Genomic DNA, 20,763 nt, shown 5'->3' with positions numbered 1-20,763 from the left:
AACAGGTCTAATTTGGCAAGGATTTATCTAGGTGCTGTCCTGCTGAGAGGAAGACAGATATACGTTGTGGAAATGTGTATACGTGAAATATCAGATGAAAGCAAACAGCGAAGCAGAAATAAAAATATACATTTTAATGGCAATATAGGCTTAAACTAAAGGCTATACAATCTCTGAAATGTTTAACCTGTTAAGGGCATGCATTATAATACATAAAAGCATGTAGAATAATAATTTTTAAAAAAGCTGCAATGGGGTGTACAAAATGCAGGTGAAAATTTCAGCTGCAAGTTAAAATCTCCCAATTAAGGTTACCGACTTTAAATGTGCATTATGCACATGTATTAAAAGGCTGCAATCTAAAATAAGGTAGATTTAGATGGGTAGCATCTACACATGTTTTTTCTTTTATACCTAAAACAAAGTGCATTGACTTTGCAGTTACATTGAGTGTGATACGTTTAACAGCCCCAAAAGGTTCTGTTAAAAGGTTTGGGCTTTCCAAGTGCAAATAAAGTTAAAAATCCATCATGATATAATTAAGGAAAGTTATTGAGACAGCAAACCGCAAATTCTATAAAGCAATCTCTGTTTTGGATATGACTAGATTAAATTAAAACAATCACATTTTAAAATAATGTAATTGATGTGCATCATTAAACACAACAAAACATGCTTTTTTAATGGCATTTACAAAATCGTGCATTTATCTTAAAAAGTCTTCTAGTTGCAATGTCTTATATTACTTATTAGTAGTAGCATTATTCAAATTAAACTCATATTCAAGTAAACCTAGGTTGAAAGAGTGAATGGAATAAATAAATTCGAATTGTAATAAATACATATAGCACTCTAATTACCAGCTTGCAGCAGTCTTCACCCATTCAATTTAAAGCATAATCATTTACATTATATAAATACATAAATAAATACATGTTTTACAATGATTCGCCTTTATTCTATCGGTTATGTCATACTCTACAGATATGTAGCAGCTTATCCCTCTATCAAAAATGTATAACCTTCAGTTCATAGTCTATCAAAGGTGGGCATGTGTGATCTTGCCAGGCTCGATTCGATGCAAACCATAGCAATACACGGCTACCGTTTTCATTCCCCGAAGGATCGTGTGGTGGAATAAAATAATAAAAAATAAAAAAATAAAATAAAAGTGTACCTATAATCCTCAACACATGTTGTTGCTTGGGTTGGCACAATGAAAGACAAGCCTTTGTGCACAGATCTTCTGAGAAAGCCCTCACAGCCCTAACTGCGACCGAGACCTACGAATATGTATTTAATGCACAACTAGAATGCAAACAGTACACCGGTCTCTGAGGTGTACTTAAATAACATTGTCTCGTCTTCAATGCACTCAGCGCCCCTGATCCCAGCAGACTGTTAACATAACTCTTCAGTTAAAAAAATAATAATAATAATCGAGCGATACACAATCATTTGTTACAGTTACATCTATTTTGAAAATTACGATAAAGAAATAAAATAGGAAAAACCCTTAGCCAAAGCATCACATTTAACACACCACCAATAAAAAAAAAATGATATTACATTCACGACTGTGCTATCAGAACCTGCAATCTGGATGTGAGTAAGATTTGAGGGTCATTGGAATACAATTCCCCCGTAAAGTCATAACAAAGTTATTGATCAGAACAATAGACATGTGCTATAATAAACTTTAACCATAAGTCTATAACAAATGCAATGTTAACAGTGCTGGTACTTGATAAAGGCTTAAAAGGAACTACCAGTATCACAGCATCCCCCACAGTGAACAACAAAGATGTACTCTTACAATAATAATAAAGACATACATGTATAGCATTCCACTTCAACTTGAAACGCGTTTGTAAACCTTTCCTCGACTAGATACATATACAGCTTTACTGGGGTGTCATGCATTCAGCACCACTGTGTTTCCATTCCAATCGCAACAGAATTCCTTCACACACACTCACAGACAGCAGCCCAGCGTCCACGATGTAAGCACTAACCTTTTTATGTAGTAAGGTGCTACCGGAAGAAAAAAAAAAAAAAAGGAAAAACGCCAGTCGCGGAATTTATACAAAAGTGCGTTGAAAACATTCCATCCCACGTTCCATTAAATCCTTCACTTTACAACGCGCTTACTTCCCCTTCTCCCCACGCTTCTGTGTGCCTTACCTGAAGGGCATCAACGACTGCAATTAGCTGCCAAGATTTCATTGTGGTCGGGCTGAAAAAAAAAAAAAAAGATGTGCCTCCTGTCTCCTCTGTGGGTGGAAAGCGAACTGAGAGAGAGAGGGAGAGAGAGAGAGAGACAGAGAGAGAGAACACGAGGAATAGAGATAGAGCGAAATGTAGTCGATGCTGAAGAACCGTACCCACGTGCGGCCAATATAAATGACTACAGACATCTGTCACTGTGCTTGCTTAGTATATTCGCTGTGTAATTGCATCTCTCGGCTTGCATCCCTACGCCAACTGCAGCCTGCTGATGAGGTCAGGTGCAAATACATAGCCCTTTATCACCACTCCCCTCAGGTACGTTTGCAGGTAGAGTCAAATGGGGGGGGGGGGTAACTTTCTATCCCTGCGCAATATAGAATATCTCCCCAGCTACAATATTCGCTACCAACTAATTGGAACAGCATATTAGATGTGTTTGTCTTTGTGTATGTTTGTGTACCTGCTTATGTTACGCTGTGTACAGCACAACGTTTCTTGTTTTGTTAAAGCTATTGTTAACTTGAACGCTGTACATGTGCCTGTGAAGACTACAGGGGCGGGAGTGTTGCATTACACTATAACTAGATGAATTGCATGTGGCAGCATCTTGACATGATTCAGGATGAATGTATCTGATGTGCAAAAGCACACCTACTGTACATGCTTGCTTGAAAGGATGACAGGACCTCTTGCTAATAATCTCTGGGTTTGTGTGGCAATAAGGTATCTACAGTACTTTACATCTTAACTGGAAAACGTTTGTGTTGTAACAGTTCAACTACATTAAAAAACAAAACAAAAAAAGTATGCATAAATAAATAACACTCTACAAAGTAATAGCCATCCTTTCAATGCAATGTGCAGGCGAATATCTCAATGTAATATCACCTATGAAAAGAACAATGGGTTTAAAATCAATTAGCACTAGCAATATTAAAACTGGTATTTCCATTTGAAATATGTGGACATTGCAGACACATATACATTAAATGTTGCTGCTGCTTTCTGTAAATCGTTGTCTGTATATCCAAAATTACATTATAAACAGCAAAAAAGAGAGAGAAAGAAAACGATCTAAAGTAATAAGAGGTATGAAATGAGATTTGTAATCATTGGTTAGCTCTCAATTGATGACATGTTACATATAGGGGGATAAGCTACCCCAACAAAGCAACCTAGGAACTTGCTTAGCTTGTCTTTCAAATAAGAGATTATTATTGTGCTCTCTTTCTCTTGTACAAATCATGATAATTGTAATTTTAAGGGAATTAAGCTGAGTCTACCTGCTGTTTATTCATGTCTGTTAGATGTCTATTTCTCTTTTAATACCCACCACTGGGTGGCACTGGATGCTGTGCAAAAACCCCCCAAATCAATTTTTTATTTTTTTTTTGTACATAATGTTCACAAAAGCCTATGCACACCACTTGGCCGTTCTTTTAAATATCTGTTCCATTGAAGCAATGTACAATAATGTATATTCGCATGAGTACAGACTGGCTTATATGAAATGGGCTTTGGAGCAAAACTAAAGCCCTCCCGACTTTTCCATTGAGCGCTCCTTGCCAACTTCAGGACTAACAGGAAATAAAGGCACTTAATATATCGTCTGACCAGCACCCAAACAAAAGCTGGTATAGTATTCACTGTAATTCAGTGTAGTGTATGCTCTCTCTCTCTCTCTCTCTCTCTCTCTCTCTCTCTCTCTCTCTCTCTCTCTCTCTCATTCTGTCTACACACACACAAACACACTCACATGCACACTACTGCTCAAACACCTTGCCTGTTCTCTCAAGCATTAAATATGTACCACATGACAGAATAGGGCACCTTGTACAGTCCTGTGTGACCATATATGACAACCAATTTTACGAGCAAGGCAGAGACAGAGAGACAGAGAGGGAAGGGTAGATCTGAGCTTGGCCTCCTATAAGCATTTAGGGTAATTTATGAGCCTCTTACATAATGCATACTGTCTGTAATAGGTTGTAATTTATTCATGGTTCCCTGGGTACTATTCTATACATTTATACAAAATAAAATAGGCACTCAGTCTTTATTTTCCCAATGTCATTTCCAACAGAACCTGGCTGCTTAAGTGATTATTTATGATGTTTTGTTAGTCTCTGTCGAACACAGAAGTGAAAGCGGTGGAGTGTAGTTGCAGAACGTGGGGGGCAGGCATTTATGAAATGTGAATTTGTGGGTCTCTCCCTCATACTGCCCCCCCCCCCCCCCCCCCCCCCCCCCACTTATCAAATGGAATAAGGCTGATGCTATAGGAAATTGTGGGGAGTCAATTGCTCGGTATAATTTAGAAGCGATCTCAACTGTATTGGAAATGTGTAATTTCATTCATTATAAATTGCTCGCAGGTTCAGGAGAGTTACAACCTTGCTTCCGTTTTAAAAATCTATTACAAACACCAAAGGAACTGAAGAGTGAAAATGATGCACATTGCCAAGTCAAAATTCACAATGTCTTCCTGAGTTGTAGCATTGGGAGCACTAAACTCAAGAGTAAAGTCTACAGTGGCATGTTGCATGAAAACAATTGCCTCACACTATTCAAACTGTGTGTACACCGGTGTAGTATATATTATTTTGGCATCATGTTATTGCGACTTGGAAGGTCTGAGTTATTTTTTAAGTATTAATAAAATGTGCATATCATGAACCATGCACCCTTTTAAACACAATGTATGTCACTAATTGGTATAACATATACATTCTGAACATATTTTATTTGTGCATATTTTGTATATGAATATCTCAAATATCTAGGGCAGCTTCCAACTCCCTAATGTGACAAAAATAACCCATTTTAAAAGTGTCTTATTTTTGGCTTCCCAAAACCAATAATACTAGTTGCAGCACATATGATCTTTTAAGTAATTGAGTGGCTTAGCATGTTTCAATTAGGAGGCAGTTTTCAGCTACACCTGTAAACATTGTCAGGGATGTAAACAAATGGTCTTTAACAATTAAAGGATGCAAAAACAGACACCAAGGATTAATATTGGAATAATAAAATGCAAAACTATTTAAAAATTTTTTAAAACTGAACCTGAATTCAGGACACTGCAATTTAGCAGGCAATGGTCATGGTGGAGTGAATGTTTTATGAACCATCCGCATCTATTAGAAAATACACAAGTATTATACCAAAAGGTGTGATTTCTCTTTAAGAGTCCTTGTCACAACTGTCACTGGGTGGCACTAGATGGCACTGGATGCTATGCAGAAACCTTTCTAAAGGGGAGGAATTTTCTTCCGAATAATTCCATTTGACACATTTTCCAATGGCACCAAAATATATGCTACTGGCCCTCATCTTTTAAATAACTGTTTCGTTGAGGGCTCCCTGCCAACTTTAGGACTAACAGGAAATAGAGGCACTTAATACATCCTGTGACCAGCAACCGGATAAAAACTTGGATTCACTGCAATACAACGTAGTGTAACATCAGCAGCAGAAAGAGAATCCTAAAATTAGCCTTTAAAATGAACAAACAAATAGTAACGGAAGCTTTTGTTTAGCAAACTGACCAGATTTTTAAGCATTAGACGTATTTTATTTACTAACTTTGTTGGATGCAAAGAAGAGAGCTAAGCTTCTAATCCTTATATTGTCTTATATGCTTTGGTGAGCTTTATTGCTCCAAATTCTTTGATAACGATCCTTGCAGAAGCATCATATGCCCTTCATTTTACGTTCTATAATCAGCCACACTAATTCCACTAATAATAGAATGTTGCTTTCTGATATCTAAAGCATTAAAATTAAGCTCCCATGTGGAAATATATTGCCTTGCTATTGGGAGACATATACACTCATGTGAGTACATATTGTATACATATATATATATATATCAGTATCTATATATAATATATATTATATATATATATTATATATATTATATATAAAGTTTGCTTGAAGTTTGAAAACATTTCAGGAATCTTTGACAAAGTCAAAGACGTGTTCTGCGTTTACGCAAACCCCAGCATGATTTTAAAAAGCATTGCAAATCCTGTTTCTACAGTTTGTTCTTTTGTTTAATGCATATTTTATCCTTTAACTTATCTGGTAAGCCTGGCCAACACAAATTCAGTTTCTCTGTTCTATGGTGAGATTCAATGACAGAACTATGGTGAGATTCAAATGTCAATGATTGCAAACACTGTAGTAACAGACGATAAAGAGGCTTTTAATCTTTATGGGTTTATAGAAAGTGAACGTTGGTGGTTTGGAAATCATGCTTTGTGTTGGATGTGCTTTATAGCTTACTTTGTAGGCTTGTTTTCAGGCACACTTTCTGACTCACTGCATTTTCAAATAGCGTATCTCTCCTTATGCAGCAGGATCATTTACCCCGGTGTGAATATATTTCACTAATGTTAGTATTCTGGAACCCTCCACCGTTCGAGCTCTCAAATGGAGTGTGTCTGCAGCTACACAAGTATTATTTGAGATCTAAATGGCATTGTGCTATTAAGACTCTGCATTACAAATGTAATTCTGGTTTGCACATGTTTATAATTATTGCTGCCTCTCCTAATATGCACTCACTGTGAAACTTTAATTTCATTTTAGTATCTTGGACCTGTTATTTTGTCAAAAACAACCAGTCTTTCTCTTTATCACATTGCATCATTTTCCTGGTTTACCTCAGCATAATCCATCCTGTTATGAGATCTCTTATCTCTACATTGGCATGTTATTATAGTACTATTGGTTTTGTTTGTGTGTGTGTTTTTACTAATGGCAGGTGTCAGACTTAATTTTGCTTTGCCCTCAGGGGGCCTCTCGACAGATGCCACAGGATTTTGCAAGCAGAGGATGAATATGTCTTCAGTTCCTTTACCATCCAGGTCAATCTGTCATACAAATGTTGCTGATATAGTGCCCCCTATGCTGCATATCCATAAACTGAACAGTACTGAACTGTACGATTGAACGTCGATTTAAACCAAACCATGGTTGACCCAAATTAGCAGTTAAGAATAGGTGTAACCATTGGTGTAATTTACACTGGGAATGCTGGGGACATGTCCTCCTCATTTGTTTTACGAGTGGGAAATGTTCCCCTCACAATGCAACAGTACACACATTTCTTATTTCTCAATAATGTATTTGTAAAAATACTGGCCAGTGGTCCAGTGGTTAAAGAAACAGGCTTGTAACTAGGAGGTCCCCAGTTCAAACCCCAGCTCAGCCATTAACTCATTGTGTGACCCTGAGCAGGTCGCAATAAACCTCCTTGTGCTCCATCTTTTGAGTGGGACGTTGTTATAAGTGACTCTGCAACTGATGCATAGTTCACACACCCTAGTCTTGTATCTTAAAGCGCTTTGTGATGGTGGTCCACTATGAAAGGCGCTATATAAAAATAAAGATTATTATTATTATGGGTGATCCGAAGCAGAGGAAAACTTTTTTCTTCAAGGTTTTTTTTCTTTTCATTGTCATTTGTCAATCGTGATACCACTTCCGATGTTCCTGGTCTCCATACCATAAAATATTTCCCTATTGGCATAGACTGGCTGTGAAATACCCCTTCCTGTCTCCGAACAGGGAGTTCAGAACCGTAAAGGCTCCAATCTGAATGATATGAGCATTTATTTTACATTGTATGACTATATGCCCCAGCTACAGAGACTGCCTCTCACCCCAACTTTTAAAACCAAAGTTGTAACTAAGTAAAAATGGTATTGGAAAAATGTTTTACAATACGGAACATTTCAATTACATTTTCATTATTATAAGTGATATCAATTGCTTAACTGCTGGCATTATTCTCAGACTGCTGGCCTCTAGTGTAAAATAGTTGACACTGCAGGACTTGTCTCAGCATTTGAATCAAGTGCTTTTTCACTAAAAAAGAAGTCAGCTGCCTTAATAAGCTATTAAACTGCTTCATTTACACAAATGCTACATCAAGAAATTAATTTCATTAGCTGCTAATTTCACCTCTTTATCTATGCTTGTGTCAAGGAATGGGGTAATCCCCTTCTCATTCTACACATATCTATCAACTAAATGATAGATTAACCAACAAGGAGATTCAACCTTCAGATTCGTATTACAGATTTTTATATAGAAGTCATTGGCTCAATCAATAAACTTGTAAAACTTGGTTTAGCAGTATGCAGACCAGGGGCCAGGATTTTTTTAACAGGATAATAAAAAAAAGAAATGACTGTAAAACAGATCTGATTTTTTTTTGCCCCCATGATAATCCTCTGTTAGTAAACTATATCAGTAGCACACCCCCAGTTAAACAATATATGTTCCCTGAAAAATACGATATCATTCAAAACAATATGATTTCCACAGCACAGCTGAGATTCAACTTAAAAAAAAAAAAAAAAAAAAAAAAAACACCACATTGGAGAAATCCAACATTCAAGAAGGGAAGACAGGGGAGGGGGGAGGATTTGACTGATGATGCAAAAGCAGGGGCTGGGGTGGGAGGTAATACTTCAGTGTCTCCTAAATCCACGTTTAAAGTAGTATTCTATAGAATGCATTCCTGCCTTTGTAATATTAAACTCAAGGTAAAAAGTAATGCCCTCCATCTTGTAAATCTCAATTACAGATAGATGCAGATTGCCAGCTCATCTGCTTTATCTGGGCTCTCCATTTCCTCCAATCCTGCTGGTTAGTTCCAGTTCTGTGGTCTTGGCTTGATTTCTACCTTCAATAATGAGTTTGCAATGCAATGCCAAATTGGCAGTTTTTGTTGAAATATGTTAACACTTCCTTGAGATTCTAATTAAAAAAAAAAAAAAAGAGGTTACATGCAATCTCTAAACTCCAGTTATACATTTTTGTTACTTTTGTTTGCAGAGCAGATTATTTGTAGACATTGTATTTTTGCAAAAAATTCTAATTTTATTCAGGCTACTTTTTATTTCAATGGAATGAGGAAGGCTGCTCTGTCCAGCGTTCAATGTCTTTACCTCCCGGGGGATCATTTCTGTTTTTGTCAGCCATACCATTCTTTGATATGCCACAGTGGATTGATTGCAATGTGTTTTTGTGAGTGGCTCCAGGGGTTTGTTCTAGACTCTGATTAAGAGGAAAGTGCAGGACAGGATTGTAAAGTTACATAACTAATTTTCTAAATTATAAATACACCAGCATAGTACCTTGCTGTCACCAGGCGAGACCAGTCCTCCCTTTGCATAATAACCCTTACCAAATAACCTTCAACTGTAACACAGTGGAGCTATTTATGTAATACGTGCAGTGGGCAATGATAGCACAAGGGTATGATCAGTTTTTTGAATAAATATCAAAATGGTACCGTTTTAATTTAACAAAGGAATAAACCGATAAAATACAACCAGTACCACATTGATAATGGCATGGATTACCAATGTGTTCCATTGTGACACCATTGGTGTGTTTCATTATACCAAATGTATTGTAGCTAGCCATTTGCACCTCTGCCCCTTTGTACAGAACAATTAATTAGCAAATGCAATGGATCAAGCACACAACTGGCATATACTCCAGTCGGCATACATACAGTACACCTCATTCACCTTTTCTGATAGCCCTACTATATTCCAGTGTGAATCTTTTATTGCAATGGATATCAACATTCTTCCTCTTCTGGTCCTGTTTCTCTGAAGCACCTCCTGGTAGAAACACACACATATTGTGACTTCATGTTTAATGCCTGGTAGTTTATTGGTTGCAATAGGGATATCTAGACCATTATCATAATCTGCACAGCAGCCCCAATCCTTATACCTAAAAATGTAAGCCCCAACCTTGCTTTTTACTAGACTTAATTTGGATCTCAGCCTATCCAATATCCAGCCTTAACCTACTAACTGCCTGGTGCAGAGGATCTGTCTGCTCCTGCATCTGTCAAACAACGATTGCCTGCTCTGTGGTAAATGGTTTAAAACAGAAGCTCCCCATCTAATTAATAAGCCCTCCCTGGCTGGCTATTTGTTAATCCTGGTTAATCAAAACCTATAGCTCTGTTTTGGAAAGGCTGATTATCAGTTTTGTCTTGGGTTTGCATTAGATATGTATATATCATAGGCCCACTGTGCTCCAGTATTCACAATCTAATATGGATAATATTCACGAAGGAAGCTCAGGGGTGCCTGTCATTACATTTACAAAAAAGGCAATGGTTGTGGATGAGCATATGGAAGCTATTATTAATTCATTTTTGCCTTCCTGCTAAAGTCATTTAGAAATGAGTACATTCATGAGCCAGCCACAGAAGGGAACAGCAAGCGTTCCAAACAATATTCGAATGGCGAGAAAACAAGGCTCTGTTCTGCTCCTTATTAATAACTGGAAAAAGCAGCCTTGTGTAGACTTATTAAAACAATACAATTGGGCTTTGCCCTTCCTGGCATGCTGAACTAGTTCTGTCCACATGCTTTCTCTCTCTAGAATTTATTCAACAGCATCTTATTTAAGGGGGGTTGCTTGGCAGCTTGTTACACAATAGCATGGTTGAAGTGCAGGAATAGATCAAGTATGTGACATGAACACAATGTTAGAAAATTTAACTCATTGTATTGGAGAAGGAGCATAAACACCAGGCTAAACCTCAGTGCTTGAAGTCTGGGATTGTATTGCCCTCTCACTAAGGTGTTTAAAACATAAATCATTTTTAAGGGTCTGGATTGCTCAGTAGTATTGACTATACAGTAAAGCCCTTTATAACTGTGGGTTTGCAAGTTCAAATGAAATGATCTGGTGGCTATTGTGGGCTTTAGTTTTGAGTATATGGTTCTAAGCTCAGTTGCATTTGTAACTTTGAGTTGTATACTAACCCTAACCCTAACCCTAACCCTATATAACACCGTGTACAAGAGCTGTCGTCTGCCAGATAGAGCTAACCACAACAAGTCAACAGCAACGCTATCTATAGTTAAATCATATGAACCTACCTACTGCAATGACTCACAATTATACCCATTGTTATACTGGTACATACCTTGGTATTTCATTTAAGCTTATCCTTCTCTGTGCCTTCCAGATGTATTTATTTTTGATATTGCAGGAATATCTGATCACACGATGTTGTCTCATGTCGAAGAAGCATGTATATTTGTTTATTAAATGAAAATCCATGATAAGCATATCTCATGTGGGTGAAAAGACGGGACTCATTATACCAGCATATTGCTATTATATCTCAACCCATAATGCAATGTTGGGAAGGTGCTGTTGGAAATGGTTATAGTTTATCTTATAGTCATTACAGGTTGTATAAAACCTGCCATGCACTATGACACCAAGTTGCATTACATTGATTTCATTGTTTCATGAAACATGCAGTGATTTCAAACCATAGAAAACAACTTATGCACAGACACAGGTCTATTATGTGAAACCAGTTTCATCCTATACTGAGTACACCGAAGCGGAGAGGTTGGAAACACATTATATGTTTGTGTGGTTACTGAAAACAGAAGCTTTCAGGGAGAGCAAATATGTCAGTGAGATGAGATTAAAGAACTAATTGATATATATGAAGTGCACCCATCGTTCTGTAACATTCTCAAGCCATACATTTCCTCAGCAGGGTAATTAGGGCACCACAATAACAATTTTGATTGCTAAGCCAACTATTTGCTAGAAATGGAACCCAACTGAAGTATGGCTGCTTCCAGCATCAAGTGTGGTGTTATAAACAGCTACAGCAATGATTGTTACAATTATTTATTATTTGGTAAGAAACAAAACAAGCAAACAAACAGGGAACACTTATGAGTGCATAAATTAACTTTAAGAGTTACTTGTTTTGTAAGATTAACAGTTCAATGTTGCTTTAAACAAAAAAATGGAACATTGCATTTTGGTATGCCACCACTCATCACAAACAAACCCTGATTGGGAAACACACATGCCATAAATCTGTTATTCAGCCCCTTATCAATTAAAGTAATACTTAGGAGTAAATACTGTCAAATACAGTTGGTTCAACTAAGGCCTGTATTAACTCAAAACGATGGAAGTTATAAAGTATACTCCCTGTTCCGCATTTCCGGTTTATTCCCGAATTGTACAGACATTTTTTTTCCTCTACTGAACCTTGCTTATTATTGATTTATACCCGATTTTTAATCTACTGTTCAGCATTTTCCCAGTACTGTTTCTTTTTAGGAAATAGTGTTTAAAATTCAGTTTTATTTTGACTCCAATAAGCAGCTCTACACTGTATCCTAGAATACAGCACGTATGTTTGACAGAGGATCAAATAATGTTCAAACGTCACATGTGATTGGTTCTCTGTTGCTTACAAACACATTATCATCAGATTCTGTTGGCCAATGGCCAATCAAAGTCCGATTATTGTGGCAAGTGATGGGCGTAGTAACTAGCTTGATCAAAAAATAAATTGAAATACACGAAAATATAATATTTTGAGTGGATAAGGAATGGGGAGCAAATGTAAATCAGTTTATGAATATTCAAAAGAAAACGATGTTTTGAAGTTTACAAAATTCCAAACAGCAGAAGTGGATCAGATGAGGCAGAGGATACATATTCGTGCTGACAAAATAAAAGAACATACTGCAAGTAAATGATAGATTAAAACTAAAACAAGAAAGTGAACCAAGAGACAAGCAATCAATTTCTGTGGCTTTTGCACACGCTTTAATAAAATTGTGTGCAGAATGACTGTGCTAATGAGTTTTTCAGAGCTCTGTGCTTTGCTAGACAGTCACTGTTTATTGCAGAGGGGTATGTATTGGTGAGTTTGTGCGACAGTGCTGACCATCAGCTAAACACTGGCTAACACCAACAATCTTAATCGTAAATATTTGATAGAAAATTATGACGCTTTAGTTGGTACTTGGTAAACTTGTGGAACACATTGATGGATATGTCCAGTGTGATTTTTGATGTGTCTCCCAAAGTTCTGAACCATCCAGTTTTGTCAATGTTCTTTTCTTTTTATGATTTCAAGGTGAATAAACCTGGCTTGTTTTGTGGTGATTCACATTCATACCTTCAGCAGATACCATTTCCATCAGCACAGCGATTACCCAAGCGGTCGCAAATTGCCAATTTGGGAAAATGTGAACTTGATTTGCACAGATTCTGCTTCATCATACATCCCAGGAACATTAAACCTAATCAGAAACCAGACTTGCTCCACATCATATTCCACATGTAAAGTGTGTATACCGAGAACTTATTTTCCAGATGTTTCAATTAAAAACCAATTTTAATATATCTAAAATAAGTTCCCAAGAAAAACTTAAGATAAAAACTGAAAATGATGAACACTGAGTATACTGTAGCTGTGGCACATCCATATACTTTGATTTCATTCAGGTCTAAGTCTTTTAATGCTGGTTACTTTGTTAAGAGATACAGGAGGAGTTAGGAAGATACTTGTACTTCCACTTGCAAAAAGAACATTTGTTGTGTTGCATTCAACTTTAATAGCAAAGAACTTCAGTTCATTAAAATTCTGGAGGAGAATATACACACAACAGAAAAAAAATACACAGGGTGAACAACCTCAAGCAAGGTCCTTCAGTGGACTTACCTCCCTTATACCGATAAAATAACTACGCATGTCTGCCGTGGGCATTACTCTTCCTTATGCCAGCATTTGCAAATCAGAGGCAACAATGTGCACCTTCATATTCATCACCGCTGAATTCAGACTTCAAGATTTTAACAGAGAAGCCTTTCATCTTCCTAATGTTTTCATAGTTCCTCTAGCATGGAGCCTTTTAAAAGCTGATTCTTGCAAATAAGAGTAGTCTGCCTTTGGATCTCAACACAATAAGTTGTGACAGTTAAAACAGATACATCTTCATTTCTCCAGACAACACTGAGCTCATATGAGCAGCAGTCTGGATAGCGTTCTGTTTTAATGAACAATGAGGGATTTGCTAGCTTAACCCCTCCAATAAGGATTTTTCTGGATTCTTTTTGAAGGAGAACATCCTTAAAGTTGTTTTATAACCCCTCATTGGTTTAAAACTGAAAAGAAATAGTTGGTAACACTTTATTTGAAATTCTTTTGTTAAGTAACCTCTTAGAATGTATTATGCAAGAACTACAGTTTAGCCCTTTCTGTGCACTTTTATAAACACAAACAAAAAGCCTAACTCCGTCTTTGGAGTACTGACTAAACTTTTAAATAAGTTCTAAACTATAAACCTGGCCAGCTAAGCCGTTTACCATTTCTAAAAAACAATTCTTCAGGTTGCAGGTTACACAGTCCTTAGCCTTCACCCAGACAGCCTTTATGCATGCCTGCTTAACCACAGGGAGGAGTCCCTCATTCAATTAGAGCCAGGTGTTTAGCGTGGTTGCTCACTTTTATTTACAAAAACAAAACAAAAACAAAATAAACACCTAGCTCTTTTCAAGCACTAACTAAGCAAAACTGGACCACCTGACTAAAACAGTGCAGCTAAGCTGATTACCTGTTAAAAAACAAAACCAACCCCCCCCCCCCCCCCGAGAAAAAAAAAAACAAGCACACCGTTTTTACAAATAACGCAAACAAGCTTTACACAATACCTTTGAATTTGTTCAATTGAGCACACCTTCAATCAGGCTCCTTTTCACACAGCAGCCTGGTGAGACTGGCTGCTTTCTTTAAATACCCTGCACCTGGCTCTAATTTACAAAGGTGAGGGGGGCGCTAGAAGGTTCAGGGTTTTTTTTATTATTATTATTATTATTATTATTAAAACATTAAAAACAAATTATTCTTTCAAAATTACAGCACACATCTTAACTTAGGCTATATGCCCCTGGTTTATAGTACTTTTTCAGACTGGTACACAGAATAGGATAAAGAAGAACTGGACAAGAGAAATAATGCGTCAGATATCAAAGTGGATATGAGATTGGCAGTGATGAAGCCAATTGCTTGAAAACATTAAAAGCAGACCGGGCATTTTCATCAATGGATTTAAAATATCTGGAATTGATGTGATCAGAAACCCTGAGGCACTGTAAACTACCTGCTACTATGGTAGGACTCTTCTTTTTCTGTTTAGCATTTGTGGTTTTTTTTTTTTTGTTTGTTTGTTTGTTTTGTTTTACATGGGTTTAAATAAGTAACAGCCAGAATTGGTTGTGTCAGACTTGCTGAAGTCTGTAACAAAATGGTTGATTCTTATTGTCCATACGTTGTAGATACGACTACTAATGCAAGCTTCGTTCGGGTATCACGAAGTCCAGAAGCAAAACATTCCTTCTTTTTTGTTCTCCAGGTTGCTGCATTTACATTATAGATGCTATAACGAGTTACTGTAAACAACACTGTTCTAGTAGACATATTTAATTAAGTAAACATTTATTTAAATGTTTTTGGAATTAAAAGTATAAATGCAAAACTGTGACTTTTTTAGTGAATGTGCTGTTAAAAGAAGATACAGGGTTGTAGCAAATCCGTCGAATTTAATACCAGCCAAAATTTCCTATTATATGGTATATATTAACTTAAAACAAATCTGTATGCTGATCTAGGCATGTAAAAGTTTGTAGGTGGCGCTGTGCATCTGACTGGTGCCTTTTAAGCTTGCATATTTTTGGATGAAGTCCACTGCCATCTGGTAATGTATGTTGTTTATCAGCTTACTATGTAGTAAACGTTGTTCACAATCAGTAAACTGTAATTCACAGTGTTAAGTGTTTGTTCTTATTACGATGGATTGGTGGCTGGTTTGTGCAAAAAACAAAAAACAAAAAAACAAACAAAAAAAACCAGTAGTGAATTACAGAAAAGCCACAAGCATGTAAGATGTTAGTGTATGTACATATGTATGTGCGTGTGCGTGTGTGTTGGGGGTGGGCGTCAAGTACAACATTCTTCTAGCATATTCTTCCAAAATGTTTGCTCTAGCCTCTATAATACCGCTGTCATCCAGAACAACATCCAGCTAAATCCTAACCTGGTCTCTCATGACTAACTCTAATGAAAAGGATTTTTGTTAACTGTATTCTTATGGGATTGGACATTATACATTTATCAGCAAATATTGGATACCCCCAGGCCATTATGTTAGCCTAGCTTCAGAATGTTTTTAGAAATGTGCTTTTCCCACCAAACCAATTGTAAAGGACTAAAAAAAAAAAAACATGATTCTACCCTTATGTTTTAAATGTGTGCAGGAAATTCTGATTTAGCCCTTTAGGAGACATGAAAGCTAAATACTGTAGACAAACAATAGCATAACTGCTGTATTTGAAAACTAGGTATGTAAAAGTTTGCACCAAGTAAAAAGCTTATGATTCAGTACATTGCATATTTAACAATGACATTAGAGACAACAATAAAAGAGAGTTTAAAGTACATTTTTGGAAAGAACCTAAACAAATAATAAAGGTTACATATTTAAAATAAATTACAGTTTTAAAAAACAAAACAACTTTGACATTACAAGCCAATAAAACTCACCTCTGCACAGTAATTACCAGCTCTATCCCCCAGTATGAGCAATTACTCCAGTCTACTTCTCAGCCCATATTATTACCATTCTCCATTGTTTCACAGGTGCTGGCATTGACTGATTCATGAAACAAGGCATATCAAACTACATAGGAATTAAGAATAGCAGTGCACAGCCAGCAAGAAAAACCTATTTGCAATGCATAGGGTTAGATGATTGGATTTTTGATAGGCAGGAAAAATTAGATACCTACCACAACAAAATCTTAAATTCTAAACTTGTTTTTGAATTAATTATAGTATTTGTTTCAGTTGTGTCTGTCTCCATGCCGATTGCACAGTGTGTCTCCCAGCATGTTGTGACGTGGCATCATCATATGCTATTTAAATATACATGGGGCTCAGCGGTAAATATCGGGCTACAATGCAGCAAGATATTTGGGCACCCAACTCTAACCCACTACCTGTTGGAATATAAAGCAACTGGAATCTTGCATACTTCAAAATAATACTGTGGCAAAGTGGAAGCCCTGCCCGTGTAAAGTGTGTGTGAGGGAATGTAAGGTTGGCAGGGATGGGGTTAAATCTATCCCTGCCAGCAATCACAGGTGTGGCCAGTTAGGTAATCTGTGCTAATTAGGGAGTGGATGAATATGTAAAAGAAACCAGAAATCATTGGTTGGTGAGCGGTGAGCGATGTTATTTTTGTATTGTTATTATTTTATACAGATAAATGTTTTTGCTTTTATCTAATACAATTGATACCTGTTGTACACAAAAGTGTAAAATGTACTTCCCTCAGCTCTCACCGCATGTTTGATGACTGTAAGTGCTAAGCTTGTGAGCAAGCACAGAAGAGAGAGGTGTAAGTGGGAAGCTTCTAACCTTTTGAGGGGTTGACTGCCATCCTGTGGCCTTTGGGGATATCAAAATTCAAAAATGTACAATCCTTGCCACTAGTAAAGATTCCATGGCCGATGTTGAGATGGGTAGCCATGGCAACTTTTCAATGGCCATCGTTGTCCTGGTATAATCTGATATAATGATTGTAGAAATTGGAACCTACTATCACCTTGAAAAAAAGGGAAAAGTTGTCCCTCAACTAAACTACCTATTTTATGCCTAGACAACCTGCTTTCAAATGGAATGGTCCCTATCTTGTTGCATGAACCAAAGGGAGATTCATTACAGTATACTCAAGCTTGATGTTTCATACCTATAATATTGTATTTCACTCTGATGACTTGCTATAATTTCACTGCCATATCTCTCTCTTGAACATTATCGTTCATTTTATAAGGGTTCATTTATTTCAATGATCATATTCAACCAATCAAGCTCAACCACAGAATCCTTAAAAACGCCAACATTTTGGGTTCAGGCACACCCGTATTTAAAACCTAAGAACCTTTGGTAGTAATGATGACCTGTATTGAGCAACTGAACCACACCATGTAAAAAATGAATTTAAATTACATTTTAAGACACGCTCTCTTTAATTTTGAGCTCAACATCAAAGTCTGAATTGAAATTCTGTGTTATTGATTGTCTTTGATGTCAAACAGCCATCAACCTAGGCAAGCAGAGGTGTGGGTGCTGTGATCTAGTTCTTGAACTGTCAAACCTATGTAGCAGAACTCAATATCAGTGCATTTATGCAGCACATTGTTTTGCTGTCAAATTCCCACCCCCTGAACAAATTGCCTTATTTTTACTCCAGAAAGAAAGGAAAAACTATTATTCTGCCAAGCAAAATGAAATGAGACTGCATCTTTAAAGAACGCAGAGGAAGCGTATACATAATGCTTGAATGCTCCTTTCAGTGGATGGATAGACAATTTCCTAGCTTTTATGAAGACTGCTGTTAGCTGTATAAGAACAGCAGGATCAAATAACGCACTCTTGAATTATGCATCATTGCATCATACATATGATAAATAAGCTCCATGAAATATTCACAAAGTTTGCAGCCCTGTCTCCACGTCTTTTTCTTCCTTCCCCACAATCATTTGTCTTCCCCTGTTTGCATAAAGCTGACAGCAACATAATTAAAAAAAGTAACATTTATCACTTGAAAGAATGCAGCCCTTATATTTGTTTATCAATCTCCTTCTAAAACAATAGAAAGGTGCAGTTGTCATGTGTCAACATTCGGTAAGCTCAGCGGCGAAATTCAAACATTGCCTCTATGGAGCTACAAATACACTATTGTGTAGCTAGTGGTAGAAGGAGAAATTTCTTAAAAGGTCAAAGATACTTTCCCAAACAGAAGACCTGTCACTCCAGTCTACCTAGCTGACAGCCTACATTCCTCGTTAGTCCCGCTTCATTAAACAGTTACTCTCTGGTTCTAGGATCCTTGTCTATCTCACCTAGAGCAGCTCCAGAAACCTGTGCTCCAAATTTTAAAAACTGCAATTGTACCGTTTCTGATGGCTTTTAATACAATTAGCAAGCTCTGCATCACCACTTTCCTTTTCTCAATGTCTTTTTAGCTCCCAGAACTCTCTGAGAAACGGTTTGTTATTTATTTGTTTGATTCTTATTTTGTTAAAATGGGTTGTCTCTTACAAGACAAATTTATATGGTATGCAAATACCTGACATGTATATAAAGCTGCATTTCCCTGCTGTACCAGTAAGACAGTTTCAGTTTCAGTCCTGACAGATTCGGAGGTCTGATAGCAGGTGTTCAGTTGACAGGTGCCATTGTATCCATGACAACACCAATAATGGATGTTTTGAAGACGTTTGTGAACAGTTATAAAACAAAGATAAATATACTATCTACAAAACATAATAAAAAAAATCACACATGTTTTAATTTGTTTTGATGAGTTAGGTGATGAATTTGACAACTCTCTGATAGTAAGCATTTCCAAAATCTCAAAACTGACATCCCGAGAAAAAAGATTTTAAATAAATAAATAAATAAATAAATAAATAAATAACAACAATATGGGCCAAAACATTAACATAGATGTTTGACTATAATGCAAATGCCTGACATTTTTTTAAAAACTATTTTACATGCTTTACCAATGAGGAAACGCTGACTAGCCTAAAACTAATGAGTGATGATTTTCAACAAGACAAGCTGATCCCCAACAGCCCTTGGCTGATGGCTGTCATCCTTTCAAAAGGGATCGCTTGACAAAGTAAGAGTCAGAGACAATGCAATTGTCGCTGAACTGCCAGATGCCAGAGTTTTTCTAATGTTCTTTGGGCACACAATACAGATCGGCAGACATGCCAGGGAGGGCCCAGAGAGTACCAGTAAGAAGCCTGGACAAATCAAGCAAGTTAACGGCACTTTGCAAAACAGAGTTGGTAGTTTCATTCAGTTACAATAAAGGAGGCAAAATAGAAAGGCTCTCATTCTTCACTGCATATTGACTGCAGTACAAAGTCATGCTCAGCACTGTTTTGTATCGTTTGATTCAGAGACCAACAACCTGAAATGCAATTGCAATTTCTGACAGCTACAAAGAAAATATCCCATGGGATTCCACTGTATTACTGGGGTGGGCTAGGGGGGTGTTCTCTGTTTCAACAGGTTTTAGGTATCAAATGAGTTATATAATATGTTCGACATAGACTCCTTATGAATTGGAAATCATGCAGCATCAATTGTTTGTAAATAGTTTTTTGTGTTGTTTTCCAGACTACCTCTTTATTCATATCACAAGTTAAAATAGAGAGAAGACTGACTGACCATTACTGCCCAAATAAAAAAATAAAAAAAAGTTTGGCTCACTTTTATAAGATATTTTATTTTTTTTACACATCCTTAAAACCTGGTAAAACTGGAAGTATGAAAAGGGCAACAAATACAGAGGTCAAGCCAAGGTCCTGAAACTCAATTATCTCCAACTCAGATATAATCTGAGGAACTATAAGTAACCCACGGCACAAAAGAAGGACAAGTCCCAGAAGATAAGCAGCTGCTAGTTACTGGGCAATGATGTGAATATAACTTTGAAGTTTACAGTAAGAAGTTAACTAGGCATTAGTAATATACAACTGAATATTACCTTTTAAACTAAAATAGATAAAATAGATCTCAAAACTTCAAACTCCCAGTTATAACAGTGAGTGTATATATATATATATATATATATATAT

At 36.8% G+C, this 20,763-nt stretch overlaps 1 protein-coding gene across 33 annotated transcripts in view; it reads right to left on the bottom strand.

Annotated features, from left to right (window-relative positions):
• The window catches only part of LOC121300760 (RNA binding protein fox-1 homolog 1), a 580,013-nt gene that overhangs the window by 347,493 nt on the left and 211,757 nt on the right, over window positions 1-20,763 (bottom strand). For 2 of the 33 annotated variants that reach the window (XM_041229587.1, XM_041229588.1), the window contains exon 1: window positions 2,016-2,132. The exons of 29 other annotated variants lie outside the window; for them this stretch is intronic. Coding sequence is in view for 2 of the 4 variants with exons in the window: in XM_041229579.1 (XP_041085513.1) it covers window positions 2,185-2,226 (42 nt within the window). In the remaining 2 variants the exon portion in view is untranslated. Of the gene's footprint in view, window positions 1-2,015; window positions 2,133-2,184; window positions 2,344-20,763 lie in introns of those variants that run through there. 2 more of the 33 variants (XM_041229579.1, XM_041229582.1) reach the window with 2 other exon arrangements.

The sequence above is a fragment of the Polyodon spathula genome, chromosome 26 (genome assembly GCF_017654505.1).
Source record: "Polyodon spathula isolate WHYD16114869_AA chromosome 26, ASM1765450v1, whole genome shotgun sequence".
Classification (NCBI taxonomy): domain Eukaryota; kingdom Metazoa; phylum Chordata; class Actinopteri; order Acipenseriformes; family Polyodontidae; genus Polyodon; species Polyodon spathula.
The sequence above is the reverse complement of the archived record's forward strand: the minus strand, read 5'-3'. Positions and strand labels throughout refer to the sequence as shown.